The following is a 19315-nucleotide window of genomic DNA, read 5'->3' on the forward strand; positions in this document are numbered from 1 at the left end:
GTACAGAGATTAAGTAGTCATTCAAAAATCATGTTAAACACTATTATAGCACACAGAGTGAGTCCATGTGACTTGTTAAGGACATTTTTACCCCTGAACTTATTTCGGCTTGCCATAACAAAGGGGTTGAATACTTATTGACTCAAGACATTTCAGCTTTTCAAGTTTAATTAATTTGTTTAAAAAAAATGTGTATTGTGTGTATGCAAATGACCAAAAAACCTAAATGTAATCCATTTTAAATACAGGCTGTAACACAACAAAATGTGGAAAGAGTCAAGGAGTGTGTGTACTTTCCGAAGGCACTGTAGATCTGACTCTGGACCAGCACCTGCTACCATGCACATGGTATAAAGGCTCTGATCATAAACGTATATGTTGTGTATCAACCTGCATTATTTAATAGTAGTCATGTATCACTCCAAAGACTTGTATTCCAGTCATCTTTTATACGCAGATGTAAACTTATATATGTCTGATATATGGCGATGACCTGCTCATGAACCTCAATGTCTTTCCCTGTCTGTCCTATCCCCATGAACATGAACCCAGGACTGATATGCTAGGCCTAGCTACTGTAGGTAGAACGATAATTCAGTAAACCTCAAATACCACCCTGCATACCACCCTGCATACCACTGCTGGCTTGCTTCTGAAGCTAAGCAGGGTTGGTCCTGGTCAGTCCCTGGATGGGAGACCAGGTGCTGCTGGAAGTGGTGTTGGAGGGCCAGTAGGAGGCACTCTTTCCTCTGGTCTAAACAAAGATCCCAATGCCCCAGGGCAGTGATTGGGGACACTGCTCTGTGTAGGGTGCCGTCTTTCGGATGGGACGATAAACGGGTGTCCTGACTCTCTGAGGTCATTAAAGATCCCATGGCACTTATCGTAAGAGTAGGGGAGTTAACCCCGGTGTCCTGGCTAAATTCCCAATCTGGCCCTCTACCATCACGGTCACCTAATAATCCCCAGTTTACAATTGGCTCATTCATCCCCCTCCTCTCCCCTGTAACTATTCCCCAGGTCGTTGCTGCAAATGAGAACGTGTTCTCAGTCAACTTACCTGGTAAAATAACGGTAAAATAAATAAATAAAAAAATATGCTGTTGCTAAGCATTAAATCACTGGTTGCCTTTGTTATTTACAGTTTGGGAAAAGGTGCTAAGGAGGGGAAGCTGCTATTTAACTTGTACAGCCACTCCCTTCCACCCCTACTGTTCTAAGTGTCTAGTGTTCCTTCCAGCAAGGTCCCAGCTTGAAACAATACAGGGCTAGGATTAGTGCAATTAACATACCTGCACTTCAAAGTGGAAAAACACCGGCGCTGCGTTAGATTATAGCTAACATAAGCAACACTTGTTAAACGCAAGCGACCGGGGGCTGCAGCTGTAGCCTGGCACTAAAGTTGTTCTTAATAAAGATATATCCGTCATTTCCCTCTGCATGCATCATCTATAAACAGTGTTCAGTGATTATATACAGCGGAAATGGTTTCCTAATCCATGGTTTCATTATTTTGCGATGCAACGGTGGAAGAATCCACAGGCTATGTCCCCTATTAGGAAGTAAATATGCCCCCCGTGACACAACTTCATCGCGTAGCTATTTCAAAACAACCCTGGACCGTGGGGACACTTTTCTGTCTCTTCTCTGGAAACAGTTCTATAATTAGATTTAAACGTGACTTGTTCTACAGCAGTAGTAACCAGCATTAGAACAAGACTTTAACCAGACACCCAAGATAGAGCCAGGTCTCAAGAAGACGACCCTATTCTACTGTACATCTGTTATGACCCCGACAAGGTGGGGTCAGATTGTGGGCTGTTCACATGAATAGGCCTCTGATGGCACATTAAGGCACATCAATGACAACCAAGGGATCGCTACAGCATCACTTCACATGCTTTATTACAGGAGTTGTCCACTCCCTAATCCTCCCTGCCTTATCATTCAGCTGGCTAGTCAGGGTTTCCGTTACAGCAAGCCAACCAACTGCTAGCTGGAGCTCTGGGTTGAACCCACTAGCCTAGACAACAGATAAAGATGTGAGTCTGTGTGTTGACCAGGAATGTAAATGATGGTGATTGGGGCTTTAGGCGTGACACTCACTGGAATTTACTTAGCAGAGACTCTAGACGGCAGATGACAGATTTCTTCTGTGGTGTGTGTGTGTGTGTGTGTGTGTGTGTGTGTGTGTGTGTGTGTGTGTGTGTGTGTGTGTGTGTGTGTGTGTGTGTGTGTGTGTGTGTGTGTGTGTGTTTTAGGTTGAGATTGTGGCTCAGTGTGTCTGACTGAGAATGACATCATCCCCCGTCTTGGAGCTTCCATAAGGGATGAGAGGAAGGAGAGATGGGAGGATGGGAGGAGGAGGGATGGGAGGATAGGAGGGATGGGAGGAGGGCTGTGGTTTGGGATCCTGGTTAGTTGGAGAGAGTTCACTCTATTGTCTAGCTGCTTCCTGTCCAGGCAGCTCAGCTCTCATTGAGTGTCTGAAACACCCCGATCACCACGGCCATTATCTCTCCCTCATTGAATTCATCAAGCTTTCCTCAGCATGAGGCCTGTAGGCCTGATAAACAAGACATGGTGGACGTCACTACTACCCATGTCAGGGACTGGCTGACATAGACTTAGTGTTGATTTATTAAATGAGAGCTTCCCTTGCACTCACGACTCACACGGCCCATGTTGATGCCGTCGTCATCTGGGCCGAGAGTGTTCTCACCTCAGCGACAAGACACAACAGATGGTTTGGATCTGTCTGAGCTCTTGGGGTCTCTACAGTGGGAAATCTTGGAGAGATGTGAGAGAGAATTGTAGAGTGGCCAAACTAGCCTAGCCCAACCTAGGCCATCTGGCCCCTCCCAGTGTGAAGGAAGATGTATAGAGGAAGACTTTTAGGTTTGATATAAAGGTCTGCCATTGAGCCCAGAGCAGAGTTACCGTAGTCAAGTTAATGCACGTTGTCTACAAACAGTTATACCCACAATTTATAATAAGATGCTCAAGTTTGGACACTTCTACGGTGCGGCGGTGCCAAACGGAACCGAGCCAAAACTTTACCGGCAGTCACAGAGCCAAAAAGCTACATCAGATTTGGTCTTTGTTATTTTGGGTAATCATAAAACTGCCAGTAATACATAGGAGCTTGAAACGTGAGATCATTATGTTCTTTGTTCTAACAATGAGTGTGCTTTAAAATATGAGGTCATACTATACTTATATTAAATTAGAGATCCAGGCACAGTGTTTATGCCGAGGGTTTTATTATCATGTGCTTGCTTGTCCACATCGTTCCTACCTTCTCTCTAGCTACATACTGAACGTTTCTGAGTATTGGCAAAACCATTCCCTGCTGTCATCCTGAGGATATAGAACAGGGAGGAGCAGGTGGAGGAGGAATAATGTGTAATGTCCTCAGTCTAACCCGAGACTTGTAAATAGGATGTTAATGTCTTGGTATGTGTGGTGCTAACTTGTTGCCATGGTTAAAACTACATCTGGATCCCAAGTTGCAGAAGTACTGTAGTGTCTATGGTACATGGTAACAACAAACGTTACAATAGTATTCTACGTTTCAGTTTACGGGCCTACATTTTGTGTCGATTGGGACCATTTTCTTATGACTTGAGGGAGGCTGAAATATTGAATACAAGAAACACAAAAATACAAAAAAGTAACCAAAAACTGTAAAGCCTTTGATATAACACCACTTCAACCAGCAGCATCCCTGATAGAGACTAACAGTGTCAGAACCTGACTTGTGTTCAGCCTCCTGACTCTGACATTGATCCTCCCCAGTTCACTCTCTCACTAAGCCAACTCTATGGCCTCTTCAACTCACTAGACTCCCGCATGAACTTCTTTTGACCCCCCCCCACTCCAACTCTAACAGTTCTCCGTAAGGCACCTCTTTTATTACCAGAGGATTACCTGGGGGGTGACCCCCACACATTTATCTCCAGATATTGGCTCCCTTTGCTCTTGCTGCTTGATACAGTCTGACAATATGTTTTTATGTGGATGGAGAGAAAAGTAAAGTAAGGGGGGGGGTTAATGGTACTGTAGATATCTGATCTTGTTCACTTCCCCCTGGCCTCATGTGCTGTTGCTGTATCCTTTAATGTTACACAAATTGCCCTCTCAGGTTTCTCTAAACCTGTGGTAAACTGTACCCCTCCGAAACGCTCATAACATCAAGAGAATAATATGAGATCTGCATCAAACACCAACATAATACAATAATCACACACAGTGTGTTGCTTATTCGGTCATGTAGAAAGATAGAATGGCTGAGGGTAGAGCAGGTACTTGATTATTCACTTGAAATGGTTGCTCAAAAGCAGTTGTGCCAAGGAATGGATTTGCTAACCACCATTTTGTAATTAGATTATGTTTCTGGGGGGGGATGTTGTTTTTCTATAGTGCTGCAGTTGATGGAAGTAGTCTTTCGAGTTGTGTGGCCTTTAAAACTACTATAATTAGCCGCTCCAGCCATTGGGCTGCTGTATACTTGTTACAATTGACTGAGAACTGGTCAAGTCTCTGGATTCCTGTCGTAAAAAGCCTGGATTTTGTTTTATGTTGAGCCATGGGTATTCACACGATTTGAATTACATTTCTGTAATGTTCTCCAAGAAGCTTGGTGGGCTTGTAAAATGTTAAAGTGTTTAAATTGAGTGCTTTTACACCTTGTCCACGTGGCTTTTGTGAACAACTTACATTAGTCCGGTTGTCTTGTATTGTGTGTCGTTGTGTTGCCATCGCAAGTGTTGCATTTTTCAGTTTTTGCTACATAGCCGAGTTTTGCCATTTTGAATATAGACGGAATAAATGGAAAAGGTCTTCATCAGTCTTCACAGACACCTGCATTGGGCCAGGCCAGGAGAAGAGGAGGGAGACATTTCAGACACTACAGAGTTTCTTATTTCCCTGGTTGAAACATCTCATCAAAGCCCCCAAGATGCATTGGGACAGGGTGGTCCCTGTGACAGCTCTTCATTGTTTCCTGCCAAACACCTAGTCTAGTTTTACGGTTTGGTTTCTATATCATGACTTGACATCCGACCACCTTCAGTCTTGACAAGTTCTCCCAATGCTTCAGGATATGGCCTTGAATTAATCTCTCCCATTTTAACCACAAACTATTCATCTGTCCCATTGTAACCACAAACTCAACCCCTTGTCTCAGTTTCAGTCTATTCTTCTTGGACTTGCTACATTTGAAAGTCGACACTTGTAAATTCCCTGTGTTAGTGAGGGTGGGTGGGGACATGTTAGATAACAGTTATTAGCAGACTGACCTAGCTTGCCTCTAACAAAGGGCTGCATTCACACCAAACAAGTAAACAAACTTGATGGCGGCCGTGTCGAGTCTGCGTCAGCAGCCGAATTCCCGTCAAGGAAAAGTAAATTGAACCTCCATCCCCATAAATGTTAGTAATGAACAGTTATCACCTCAAAATTAGCCGTTTCCTAACTCTTTGCGCGAGTTACGAGGTCGACTTTAGATTTTACACAAAGTAAAAATAAAACTGTGTGTACACCACATTACCTTCCATGTTGATGGGATAGCCCCATGAATAATAGCAGATACAAATCCAACTCTGACTCATTGAGGACGTAACACAACATGGCCTTGGAACATTACTCCTAGTATATGGTGAATGCTCACGTTTACATCTGTGGAATAGAAGTATGTCCAATGATCTGAAGTAAAACAAATCAAATAACATTTTATTTGTCACATGCGCCGAATACAACAGGTGTAGACCTTACAGTGAAATGCTTTTTTACAAGCCCTTAACCAACAATGCAGTTTGAAGAAAATAGAGTGAAGAAAAGATTTACTAAATAAACTAGAGTAAAAAAATGAAATAAAAGTAACACAATAAAATAACAATAATGATATACAGGGGGTACCGGTACCGAGTCAATGTGCGGGGGTACAGGTTAGTCCAGGTAATTTGTACATGTAGGTAGGGGTATGGCTTAGGATTCATTGGTGTTTGTAACAATACAGAGTTGTATTTTTACATTTTTTTGTATTTAACTAGGCAAGTCCGTTAAGAACAAATTATTATTTACAATGATGGCCTAGACCGGCCAAACCCGGACGACGCTGGGCCAATTGTGCGCGGCCCTATGAGACTCCCAATCACGGAGTGTTACAGCCTGGAATCGAACCAGGATGTCTGTAGTGACGCCTCAAGCAGTGCCTTAGGCCGCTGCGCCAATCAAAATTAAGCAATACACAGCACTTGACATAAACCATTAGACCTTACATCAGGGGAAAGTCATGTCAGAGAGAAGCCCCTTAACTCTGGTTGTTCTGAGCGATCCAGCCCCCTGGCTTGTACAAAATATGTTCATGTCTCTTTTGGCATGTGTTGTTACTGACTGCTGAATGTCATTTGACATGACAGAACACAGAATGACACAAGATTGCAAATATAATTCCTCCGAAAAGATTTGCATGAAATGCCACTGTGATTACGGGCAGATGCCATCAAAACACAAAGAATGTTTGTTTGTCACATCCCAGTTTGAATGAAACGTTTTCACAATTCAGCCAGACAGAGAGAGAGCCGTCCGGCTTGGAGAATGGAGAATGCATTCACCTCGACAAGAGATTTCAACTGGCAGCTCTGGCCTCCTTTTCCCCCATAATTCACTCACTATCTTGACACCATGTTGGCGGGAGAGCATGAGCAGCTCCAGCACATTGTACAGACAGACACAGCTGCTGCTGCCAGCCTCAGAGACGTCATGTTCAAGTCTACGTCCAAAATGGCACCCTTTTCCCGTTATAGTGTGGTATACTTTGGACCAGGGTCCATAGGGCTCTGGTCATAATTAGTGCACTATATAGGGAATGGGGTGCCATTTGGGACGCACTCAACCTTCAAGCTGTCAGTCGCTTCCTTCCAGCCTGACAATATGAAAAGAACTTCCTTTACCCATGTTGTGCCAGCCATAATTTAAGAGGTACTGTGTAGGCTATCCACTCAAACTACTGCTACAGAGAGGGTGAAATCAGACTGCTGGTAAAAGTATCCTCAACATGTAACTCCTGGCATTTTTGCTCCTCTGTTGTAATTGAAGACTCGTCTTTACTCACTCATCAGATTCTATGGAGGCAGAACATGGGGAAGACATTTCAGGCTTACTGGTGTGTTAACTGCTAGATTTCCTTCACAGAGTTCCATTTACTTTTTGGAATACCTCTGGGGGAGTGGAATGAAACCCTAATAGCTGGACACACTTACGCAAGGGAGGAATCCATTTATACAAGGGACAGTGACACAAACTTGGCAAATCATAACTGGGCTTAAATTCCCTGAAAGTTGGAGAGTTTTACAGTACATGAAAATGCGGGAAGGAAGGGTTGGGAGGAATCGTTCATTATGCAAAGCACTGATGTGCTTAATCATCCAAAGTAATACACTGTCTCTCTTTCTCTGTCTCACAGGGTGAAAATAGGAGCTGAGAGCAGAGTATGTACTCTGTGGTCTGCCAGGCTAATCACTGCATTCTGTCAGAGATATGTAATCACACGACGCCATTCAATGACGGCTCCCGGACCTAATAGGCCCACACATTTACAGAGGTAACGGAGAAACGTCTGACAGCTCTGCACACTAAGAAAAGCACTTACACGTCGTAAAACGGGCCTTTAATCATTATGTCCAAGGTTTTAGTTATAGTTCACCTCCTAGACACATTACTGGTTGAGGTTCAACTAGGTCCTGTACTGTGGTAAAAATATGGCCATCATTATAGATCTTGTGTATTGAGTACAGTGCACTAAAAGTGTCCATTAGTTGTGCAGTGGGTTTTGAACAGGCTTTCTCATCACAATACGTAACCTGGTGGGATCTGCTTCAGTTCTATTAGAGGCAGAACTTAGTGGAGCACACTGATCAAAGCGTTGGTCTCATCATTGTCACGTCCATGGCTAGACAATCCTCTCACTATCTGGCAGTAGAGGAGGAAGAGGGACAGTTGGCAGACTAGTCCGTCAGGTCACAATCAGGAATCAGCTCACATTTTCCAATCGGTCCAAGGCCACGCCTGTGTGACACAATTACAGTGTGTACAGGTGTGGGATCTTAATTTGACCAGTTTCTCACAGCAGGAACGTAATCCTGCAGCAACAGGACATGTGAATTATTATGTGGATTATAATTAAATTGACATTTTTGTAGGGGTTGATGCATTTTTCGTAAGGGAAAATCAAGTCTGAAATTTCAAATTGGAAATTACAAACTTTAGAATCCTTTTTAAACTTCCCCTGGTTTAGGTTTTAGGTTTGATTTATTCACACCAAAGAAAATAAGTGAAAGACAAAACAGTAGAGATAAAAACAGGTAAAAACAGTGTGCAGGTGAGGTATGAAGCCCAAAAGGGCTTATATGAAAACCACAACATAACTATAAGTACAAAAAGAAAAAGTTTGCAACAGGGTGATCAAATTAACTGTAAAGACAGAAAAGAAGAGAGAGAAGTGGATTTCCCCTTAGGTTCCATATTTAGTTTAGTTTGTAGCCTCAGCCACCTCAAGAGGATACGTTTCTACCTGTATCATGTGAACTGCCATAAAACATATATACAGGCTTTTCAAGTTCAGACAAGAAAGTATTCAGAGAGGAAGTCATAAAACAAACCACATTAACTACAATAATCGTCTAACAGGTCTGGTTAGTAGGTATTTTCGTACGAAAAAAGCAGTATTCTTGTGAATGAGAGTTTTCAAAGGATAAATCGTAGGACACTGACACAACTCTCACACTTGCAGAAATTCTGAATGCACGGAGAATATGCTGGCTGAATCGCTTAAGCCAAAATTCCCTCAGTCCGTATTTCCCAGAAGTGGAAGGTCAAAGATGTACTGACACAACCGGAGCCGAGTTCCAGCCCGCTTTGTTTGGACAAAGCACATCGAGGGGAGTCTGTGTCATCTGTATGTTTAGAAGGAGTTGGTGAATATGTCATAGCTGTGTGATGATTCTGGACCTCACCACAGTTCCTGTGGTTGGGCCTTAGAGCACACTACTACACACATTTCAAACAATGTCACCCCTTCACACATGGAAAACAAAGTCGTTGAGAGTTTGCTTACTGAAAGTGTATGTGTGTCTCTGCTCTTCTCCTTTCCAAGTCCATGACCTCTATGTTTGCAACTCTTTCCACATCAAAAAGCAGAGATAAACGATCATATAACATTTTTTACATTCCAATTAAAGATGGTTTCATGTTTCTTTTATCTTATTCCTTGCTGGGGATAAACATTTTGCTGGCAAGTCACGACATTCTGTCATGTTTTCTCTATACCTTCAGCCCTACACTGACATTCCAAACAGGAATGTATAGCATGCGTAAGTGTATCAAAGCATTCTGGGAGCCGTGGCAATACAGGTGTGCTATTCCTTAATTAAAGTCATGACCAACTGTTAAGAGTCTTGGCTGGATGCTCTTTCATCTAATTGGTCAGCAACAGATGATTCATCACTCTGTTGCCTCTAGTAGTTAATGAGAGAGTTATAGCATCTAAAATAGATAGTCAAGATGTGACAGGGGATCCTGCTTGTGCCTGCACCAGTAACAGCTGGACGATAACTTCTTAAAACATAGACCTGGACATTTGTAGTCGATCCTACCCTGAAGGTGTAGTCATACTGAGAGAGGTATGCTGTTCCTGCACATACATTATAATGAATTCCTGGAAGCAGATCAAAACGTCCCAATGTTCATTCTTCGAGAACTGAGAAGGATCTGTGTCCCAAATGGCACCCTATTCCCTATATAGTGCACTACTTTTGACCAGAGCCCAATATGGGGTCCTGGTCAAAAGTAGTACCCTACATAGGGAACAGGGTGCCATTTGGGACGCAAGGTAATAATAAGCATCACAAGGAATGATAGAATGGCAGTGGAATGTTCCAGATGCACCTGAATGATGTAATCATGACAGGGTCAGTGGACCGGCACACTGAGCCCCTGTGTGTGAGATGGGACTGTAGAGATGTAGAGAGAGAACACCTATCCATCTTACTATGCTGTCAAACCAATGACCAGAGCGCTACTTTTTCATGAGAAACATCATTTTTATCTAAAGGTATAGTCACCCACTAACAAGAAAAGAAAAACATCCAGATTTTCATATTAACATATTAGTCAACCAAATTAACCTTTCACCTTTCAAACCCAAAAGAGACAGAGTGAGCTGAAGTGCCTCGGTGCCGTACGTTACACACGTGTTGAAGTCATGTTTCAGGCAACATCTGCTGATGGTTAGAGTGCTCAGTGCTACTCTGCTCTCACACCCCACTACTGCCACACACAAACACACTGTACACTGTAGTGAGGTCCTCAGGCCTGGACATGGCTCGATAGCCAATTAATCAGAGAGGGCTGCTTGACCTCTATCAACCCCCCCAAACCCTCTCTCCCCCTTAACTCCCAGATGAACATGCTACATGAGCTTCCCAGGACCAGGAAGGGGCACCCAACAGTTGGAGGCTCAGTGCCAAAATAAAGAGGGAGAAAGAGACAATGAGAAATGAGAAAGAGAGAAGGAAATGGAGGGAGAGAGAGCGAGAGAGAGATAGAGAGAGAGAAGAGAGAAGGGGAGCTCTGGTGTCTCGTCTGTTCTTAAATCCCTACACATAGCCCTCGTAGTATGTAATCACACTCGCTGTTTGCCAGCAGGGTCCAGAAAGGAAATGACTGCATCCAGCGAAAATGCATCATACAACAATGGATTAACGGGCATGAAATCAAAAACTGGTGCTGCGCAGTGCTCTTCAAACGGGTGAGCTATGGCCAAGCTTTAGTGCTTAGATCACAGAGGCTATTGTCGCTCTCTTCAGACCAGTGATAATTGGTTTGTCCATCTACATTCTGTGTGTTCTGAGGTTTTGCTGTTTTGTGTTTCTGCCCCCTGTGATTATTTTTGGGAATGGCTGTCTTCAGAACAGAAGCTGCCACACGACGTATCAGGTCCTGTGATTATTTTTGGGAATGGCTGTCTTCAGAACAGAAGCTGCCACACGACGTATCAGGTCCTGTGATTATTTTTGGGAATGGCTGTCTTCAGAACAGAAGCTGCCACACGACGTATCAGGTCCTGTGATTATTTTTGGGAATGGCTGTCTTCAGAACAGAAGCTGCCACACGACGTATCAGGTCCTGTGATTATTTTTGGGAATGGCTGTCTTCAGAACAGAAGCTGCCACACGACGTATCAGGTCCTGTGATTATTTTGGGGAATGGCTGTCTTCAGAACAGAAGCTGCCACACGACGTATCAGGTCCTGTGATTATTTTTGGGAATGGCTGTTTTCAGAACAGAAGCTGCCACACGACGTATCAGGTCCTGTGATTATTTTTGGGAATGGCTGTCTTCAGAACAGAAGCTGCCACACGACGTATCAGGTCCTGTGATTATTTTGGGGAATGGCTGTCTTCAGAACAGAAGCTGCCACACGACGTATCAGGTCCTGTGATTATTTTTGGGAATGGCTGTCTTCAGAACAGAAGCTGCCACACGACGTATCAGGTCCTGAAATGGGACGACTACTACAGTTAAAGTATTGATTGAAATTGCTTTGGGGAATTATTTTTGCTGTAGACATCCAAGAGAGTCGAAGAGAATGTGTTTCCATTTTGAGCAAAAAGGTTTATGATGGTTCAAAGAAGCCTTTTTACCCCCTGGTTCATGTCCATGTTTGGTCCAAATGGTAAACACAAGACAGCAACACATGTGACAGTCTGTGTACGTGCTGGTGGGCTGTTGAATGTCAATAGCCAGAGTTACTTTGAGAAAGTGACTCTACTGTTTCTTTGTCCAGGCCCAACTTTATTTTGTGATTTTGTTTGGCTTGAATAAACACTGTTCGTCATACATGCTACTTATTAAGAGCCTAAATGATACAGTCTTAATAGAACAGAACCCTTCAGTAATCTATATACATGCTACTTATTAAGAGCCTAAATGATACAGTCTTAATAGAACAGAACCCTTCAGTAATCTTAAGGGTTGCTGACTCTCTAGACATTTGATAGTTTGTAACAGTATAGGATAATATCATAATTACCCACAATTCAGCCATGTAAAAAGAATCAGTCTTTTGAGGATAGTCTAGACCAGCTATTCCCAAACTGGGGTTCCGCGCAATGCCGCCGGGTTTACGCCAAATAAAAATGTGATCCACATTTAAAAATATATAATTGAAAACTCTTCACATTTTCAAAGAGTCCATTTGTATTTTCCAACGGGGCTATACATTTGATTGAGGTTTTTTCTCTCGCCTGAGTAGCCTCGTTTCACTGACAAAAATAAAATTAAACCATCTTGTGTTCAGCGAAATAACAACACAATGTCAAATACAGGTAGCCTAGTCAAGTAATATAACCGTTAGTCTCTCGCGGGAATTCCACTAACGGTCCGTATTTAGCCAAACGTAGCTGCTGCTCATTCCGTTTGCTCGAAAATGGATAAACGCTTAAAAAAGTAAGGCCCGCATCCATAGAGACACATACTAGCTCTACTAGTAGTACTACTACCCGCAGTACTACACCTGCACCTGTTGATGACACAAGTTGTTCTGCTTCCACGAGCACATCCAAAGCTAGCATCAGTAATTCTATATTTGTTGTTAGCCCAGCTAGCATGGACACTGACGTTTGTGAATCTGATGCAGCCGAAGAGCTACTGCCCCCTTAACCGGGAAAGCACCGAACAACAGACAGGGACGTTGGACCATCGAAGAGGCGCAAATATGATGAGAACTACATTGATTTGGGGTTCACTTATATTGGGAGTAGCGCCTCTCCTCAGCCATGGTGTGTTAGTACTTTTGCACATATATCTCACAACTCGATGAAACCTTCACTCTTGCACCGACATTTAGAAACAAAACATGCCAATTGCAAAAATAAGCCGCAGGAGTTTTTTGAGCCAGAATTAAGACAACTTTCAAGTAGTAAGACATGTATAAAAGCAACAGATACCATTAATAAGAAGGGGCTAGAAAAGTCTTATATGGTGAGCTACCGAGTGGCTAGGACAGGCAAGCCCCATACTATTGTGGAGGACTTAATTCTTCCTGCTGCCGCGGATATGGCTGGGACAATGCTGGGGGAAAGACCAAAAAAAACGATATAGACAATGTCTTCATCAAACAACACTGTTTCAAGACGCATCAGTGACATGGCAGAAGATGTTTTTAAACAATTACTGCTTCGCATACAAGCCAGTGAATTCTATGCGTTACAGCTGGATGAGTCAACAGACGTGGCGGGCCTGGCACAGCTCCTGGTATATATCCATACGTTTATGGGGGGTCAATTAAGGAAGACACCCTCTTCTGCAAACCAGGAGAGGATATTTTTAAGCTACTGGACAGCTTTGTGACATCATATGGACTTCAGTGATCAAGATGTGTTGGTATCTGTACTGATGGCGCAAAAGCCATGACAGGGAGACATAGTGGAGTGGTAACGCGTGTGCAAGCAGTTGCTTCCGACACCACTTGGGTACACTGCAGCATCCACCGAGAGGCTCTTGCTGCCAAAGGAATACCTGACAGCTTGAAAGACATTTTGGACACAGTGAAAATGGTTAACTTTGTTAAAGCAAAGCCCCTGAACTCTCGTGTATTTTCTGCACAATGCAATGATATGGGCAGTGACCATGTAACGCTTTTACAAAATACAGAAGTGAGCTGGTTATCAAGGAGCAAAGTATTGACATGCTTTTTTAAATTGAGAGAAGAGCTTAAAGTTTTCTTTACTGACCATAATTTTCACTTGTCTGACTGCTTGCATGATGACGAGTTTCTCACACGACTGGCCTATCTGGGGGATGTTTTTTCTCGCCTGAATGATCTGAATCTAGGATTACAGGGACTCTCCGCAACTATATTCAATGTGCGAGACAAAATTGAGGCTATGTTTAAGAAGATGGAGCTCTTCTCTGTCTGCATTAACAAGGACAACACACAGGTCTTTCCATCATTGTATGATTTTTTGTGTGCAAATGAACGGACAATGTCAAATGTGATATAGTGAAGCACCTGAGTGAGCTGGGTGCGCAATTACGCAGGTACTTTCCCAAAACGGATGACACAAACAACTGGATTCCTTATCCCTTTCATGCCCTGCCTCCAGTCCACTTACCGATATCTGAACAAGAGAGCCTCATCGAAATTTCACCAAGCGGTTCTGTGAAAATTGAATTTAATCAGAAGCCACTGACAGATTTCTGGATTGGCTGCGCTCAGAGTATCCTGTCTTGGAAAATTGCGCTGTTAAGACACTGATGCCCTTTGCGTACCTATGTGAGAGTGGATTCTTGGCCCTCACTAACATGAAAACGAAATACAGGCACATACTCTGTGGAAAATGATTCCCACGAGCCGGGTTGTGACAAAAACTCACACTCATTCTTATGTTTAATAAATGCATTGTATAGCGTGTGTGTGGCAGGCTTACAATGATGGCAAAAAAACAACATTTGAGAGTGTGCTGACCCTGGTGCTAGAGGGGGTACGCAGGCGGAGGTTGAATGTTTGAAAGGGTACGGGACTATAAAACGTTTGGGAACCACTGGTCTAGACAAACAACCAGGGATCAGATGAGGTGAGACAACACCTCAGAGTCACCCACCTTTACTCTACCGTTGTTCCCCAAGCACTTCACTTGTTGCTCTAGTTCTGCTCCAGCCGGTCTCTGAGCGAAGACAGGTGAAGAAGGCAGACGTAGAAGAAAACTTTCAGCTCTACTTTCTTTACAGTTTACTCACTCAAGCCCAAATCTGGATGTCCTCTAGTCTACAAAGCTTTGGCCAAACTTTAGTCATTACCATGGCGACCTGACATCTTGTTGAACATGCAGTATGATTAATGCTCTTTTCCTCCTAGACCATTGTGTTCTTTCTCTCTCGTATAAATCTTTCACCTTGTTCTCACAGAGTAATTAACGTGAACCCTGGGCGGAGGGATATTTATCATGGCACTTCAACACTTCCTGACACACTCCTCTGAACCGTGACTGAGCCCAGTCCTGCAGGCCCAGGCCGTGGCCACGGTCCGCCAAGCCAAACACACCGACCGACCCAGAGAGGTTCTGATAATGCGGTCATCATAATTAGGGCACCTCGCTCTGGACCGGGCTGATGGCCAAATCTCTCTCTCTCTGAAATGATTAGGTGGACGTGTGAATGAATCTGGCTGAGGAAGCAGGGGCGGCTAGAGGGAGAGATGGATGGAGGGAGGAGGTCATACTATACCTGTATGGTACAGTCTAGTCCGTTTTACACAGATTTACAATGATAGATGTCTCTACAGGAAGGCATAGCCTCAGTCAGAAGGTGAACTCCCTGTTAGGGCTTGAAAGTTCTCTGTCAGGGTGGATACACTTAAGCCAGATCTCTCTGACTTCACTTCACACTGACTGACATTGCCATATAAAGACATTACTATTGACACAGAGAATCTGCCAGAGTACGTCTTTGCAGAGAGAGAGAGAGAGAGAGAGAGAGTGAGATGTTGCTTATAACAAGGGCAAAGGCAGTTTAATTTTGGGCCAAGTCATCGAGTTTGACTTCAACACACCCGATCTGAACACTATGGTCGAGTTTCTAAGTACCAACATGAGTCTGGGTCATGTTTGAGTTACGACACAATTAATGTCTATAATAGGGGAACTCTGTACTCTGTCAGATGGTCTGTTAATGTGTATAGAGTGTAATGTGGTGTTTGTTTTGGACATCTCCTTGGCATGCCCATTCATTTGCTGTAATATTATACACAGAGTGTATTACAGTTCAATTATCACAGTTGTAGAAACCTGGATGAAACCTAAACGTGTGTAAAACTGGGAACCTTCAAGAAAGTTTTTCTCTGTATGTAACTACAGTCTGCTATTCATAATGTCCTTCTAAATTCCAGGTAAATACCAGCTAACCGTAAAGAACACGTATTACTCTAATATCTAGCCCAACAAACATCAGTATGAGTCTGTCTGTAGCAGCTATTCAGGGTTGGGTTATTGTTCTTTGGAAGCCAATGAGTAAAGTTTCTTCTGGAATTATGCATCACTCTGTCGTCTTACGATAACATGTCTCAGCACAACCTGGTTATAATACAGCCACGTCATTTATAAGGGGATTACCAATCAAAGGCAACCTGATACTGATGTATTGAATTATTTATCAAGCGTTTGGTTTTAAGTCCCTCTTTTCTATGTGAAAACAGTAAATACAAACCATCCATAACGGTTTTGGCATGTAGGCGTTCATTTCAAGATCATTCATTCAACACCTTGAGGAGCCTTTCTGAGGAGCGTGCTCAGCTCTTGTGTGTGTGTGTGTGTATGTGTGCGCGTGCATCCGTGTGTGTGTGTGTGTGTGTATATGTGCATACATGCGTGTGTGCCTGCCTTTGCGCATGTATGTTTGTTAAGTTGAGAAACAGAGCAACAAACAGACCTTTCTCGTTCCTGCTCCAGCAGGTTGGTGAACTCGTCACTCTTCCTCATGAAGTCTCCATGGTTCCTCTTCTCGTCATCCAGCTTGTACAGGGCGCGCTTGTGGGACTGCTCAGTCAGCAGCAGCTGCTCCAGCATGCGACGGTGGGTCTCCCTCTGCTTCTCCACCAGCTTGTCCAGCTAGGAGAGACCAGAGCGTTTACTGACCACTCCAAATACACTTCCTGTCACCTCTATGAGAGGTGATATCGGATGGATTAATGTAGTTTAAAATGTGATTGTCCAGTCATGAGACAAAACCCCAAAGTTGATCTTTGAACCTACAAAGTAGCTACTTCATATACATTTTAGCAGACTCTTATCCACAGCGACTTACAGGAGCATTTAGGGTTAAGTGCCTTGCTCACGGGCACATCAACAGATTTTTCACCTAGTCGGCTTGGGGATTCGAACCAGCGACCTTTCTGTTATTGGCCCAACGCTCTTAACCGCTAGGCTACCTGCCGCCCATATACTGTAGCTGAAGTCTCAACCCTTCCAAGTCATCTTATCAGGGTGCTACACTTCACTGTCCCCAGACTTTACTGAGCTGCTGTATTGAATGTTGAGACTGTGCTACCTCAGCCATGGGCCTCTCGTAGATGTCCTCCTGGAAGGTCTCAGCCTTGCTCTGGACGGTGTCTCTCTGCAGGGCCTGAAGGACCTTCTGTGGGGTGACGAACCCATACTGGGCCTCCAAGAGGGCCAAGTCAATCTTCTCAGCCTTCAACACCGTGATCACCTCGTCTCTGGCCTGTGGTAAGGGGGAGAGAGAGAGGGAGAGAGAAGAGGACACAGTTCTATGAGCATGATAGCTAGACTACCCATGGTTTAGTATTACCAAAAGCTAGACTACCCATGGTTTAGTATTACCAAAAGCTAGACTACCCATGGTTTAGTATGACTGTACCAAGAAGCCTGTCCTATATCTAGACTACCCATGGTTTAGTATTACCAAGAAGCCTGTCTTATATCTAGACTACCCATGGTTTAGTATTACCAAGAAGCCTGTCCTATAGCTAGACTACCCATGGTTTAGTATTACCAAGAAGCCTGTCTTATAGCTAGACTAGCCATTGTTTAGTGTTACCAAGAAGCCTGTCCTATAGCTAGACTAGCCATGGTTTAGTGTTACCAAGAAGCATGTCTTATAGCTAGACAACCCATGGTTTAGTACTACCAAGAAGCCTGTCCTATAGCTAGACAACCCATGCTTCAGTGTTACCAAGAAGACTGTCCTATAGCTAGACTACCCATGGTTTAGTACTACCAAGAAGCCTGTCCTATAGCTAGACTACCCATGGTTTAGTATTACCAAGAAGACTGTCCTATAGCTAGACTGCCCATGGTTTATTATTACAAAGAAGCATGTCCTATAGCTAGACAACCCATGCTTCAGTATTACCAAGAAGACTGTCCTATAGCTAGACAACCCATGCTTCAGTGTTACCAAGAAGACTGTCCTATAGCTAGACTGCCCATGGTTCATTATTACAAAGAAGCATGTCCTATAGCTAGACTACCCATGGTTTAGTATTATCAAGAAGCCAAGTGATCTGCCTCTCCTCACCAGATAACCCAGAATCAGCCAAACCCTTGCCCAGTCTCCTAGTCTCTCCTCACCAAACAACCCAGAACCATCCAAACCCTGGCCAGTCCCACAGTCTCTCCTCACCTGCAGTTCTCCTTCTAGCATGGAGAGCAGGAACAGAAGGTCGTCTCGGGAGAGGTCCCTGGTCTTCCCACCTGCTGGCTTCTCCCTCCGACTGTTACTGCTGGCACTGCCACTCCCACTGCTGCCGCTGCCCTCCTTTTCCTTCCTCTGGACAGTGCCTGTGTTTGTGCCTGTGTCATCGGGGGGCTCCCTGTGCCTGGCCCGTCCTGCACCCCTGCCCTGGGGCTCCTCACGTTCTGTGGCCCGCCGCTGCGATCGTGCCTGGTGCTGAGCCAGCTTGGCCTTTGCTGTGTCCTCTAGGCTGTTGCTACGGGAACGCATGTTTTTTTTACCTGCAGGGGGAACAGGAAGGAACATAGTGGAAGGAGATTGATAGGTGGGTTGGGGTGGGGTTGGGTGTAGCCGTGGGGTAAAGGGTTGGTGGGTTGAGGCAGGCGACAGCTGTGTGAAGGGAGTGATCTGTTTTATTCAGCCCCGAAGCTCAGTCGTCCAGGCTCTGTATCATTGTATAAGACTGTGGTTTGGTTAAATCACTGACTCATGACAATGATGAAGCCATGAATGGTCCGACAGTCTTAATCTCAATTCACTGTGTCATTTATCGTTTTCTGCATTATATAGTACCGGGAAAGGTAAACGTGCACCTTGATGAAAAAGTGATTGTGAATACAAATCCTGAATAGACATAGGCCAATCTCTGTTCTGTCTGTTTGATCTGAGGATGAAAAGAAAAAATGCCTTGAATCATTCATTACATCACCAGTTGTATTAGTGGCCTGGCCTGGCTGACAGTTTATGAGTAAGAGGGATAGCTGTTTGACTGCATATGTACACATGCAAGGCACGGAATGATTCAGGGATGATGTCATAAGCCGCAAGCAGCAGTCTGTTTGAACAGATCTAAACTCAGAGATCTGGGCTCCAGGCGAGAGCAGAGAGCAGCCATATCCGTTAGTGAGTGTTTGCTTACACCATCACAATGCACTAGTCCCAGGAGGATAGCGTGTAATTCCGTAAACCTTCATCAGAGTTCTGTTGATGAGTAAAACTGTGTCACAGTAGACACTAAAGCAATCAGGCCCTGTTTGGCCCTAATGGATTGCAGCTATTACTC

General features: G+C 44.0%; 1 protein-coding gene across 1 annotated transcript; it reads right to left on the reverse strand.

The window, feature by feature from the left end:
• Positions 1-14707: 14707 nt before the first annotated feature.
• On the reverse strand, positions 14708-18522 carry LOC120050856 (filamin A-interacting protein 1-like). Its single transcript, XM_038997384.1, has 4 exons — positions 18202-18522; positions 17107-17280; positions 16489-16667; positions 14708-14729 (listed from the first exon to the last, which is right to left on the reverse strand). The coding sequence occupies exons 1-4, from the start codon at positions 18520-18522 to the stop codon at positions 14708-14710; spliced, it is 696 nt and encodes a 231-aa protein (XP_038853312.1).
• Positions 18523-19315: the final 793 nt, after the last annotated feature.

The sequence above is a fragment of the Salvelinus namaycush genome, chromosome 7, assembly GCF_016432855.1.
Source record: "Salvelinus namaycush isolate Seneca chromosome 7, SaNama_1.0, whole genome shotgun sequence".
Taxonomy (NCBI): Eukaryota; Metazoa; Chordata; class Actinopteri; order Salmoniformes; family Salmonidae; genus Salvelinus; species Salvelinus namaycush.

What these genes read in the sequence shown, in the direction of transcription:
- LOC120050856 (XM_038997384.1), bottom strand. Translation starts at nt 18,522, where the DNA reads ATGCGTTCCCGTAGCAACAGCCTAGAGGACACAGCAAAGGCCAAGCTG. An exon ending in ACGAGAGGCCCATGGCTGAG is followed by an intron (nt 16,668 to 17,106) that starts GTAGCACAGTCT and finishes GGTCTCTCCTAG; the next exon opens with CTGGACAAGCTGGTGGAGAA. An exon ending in CTGGAGCAGGAACGAGAAAG is followed by an intron (nt 14,730 to 16,488) that starts GTCTGTTTGTTG and finishes GTCTTCGCTCAG; the next exon opens with AGACCGGCTGGAGCAGAACT.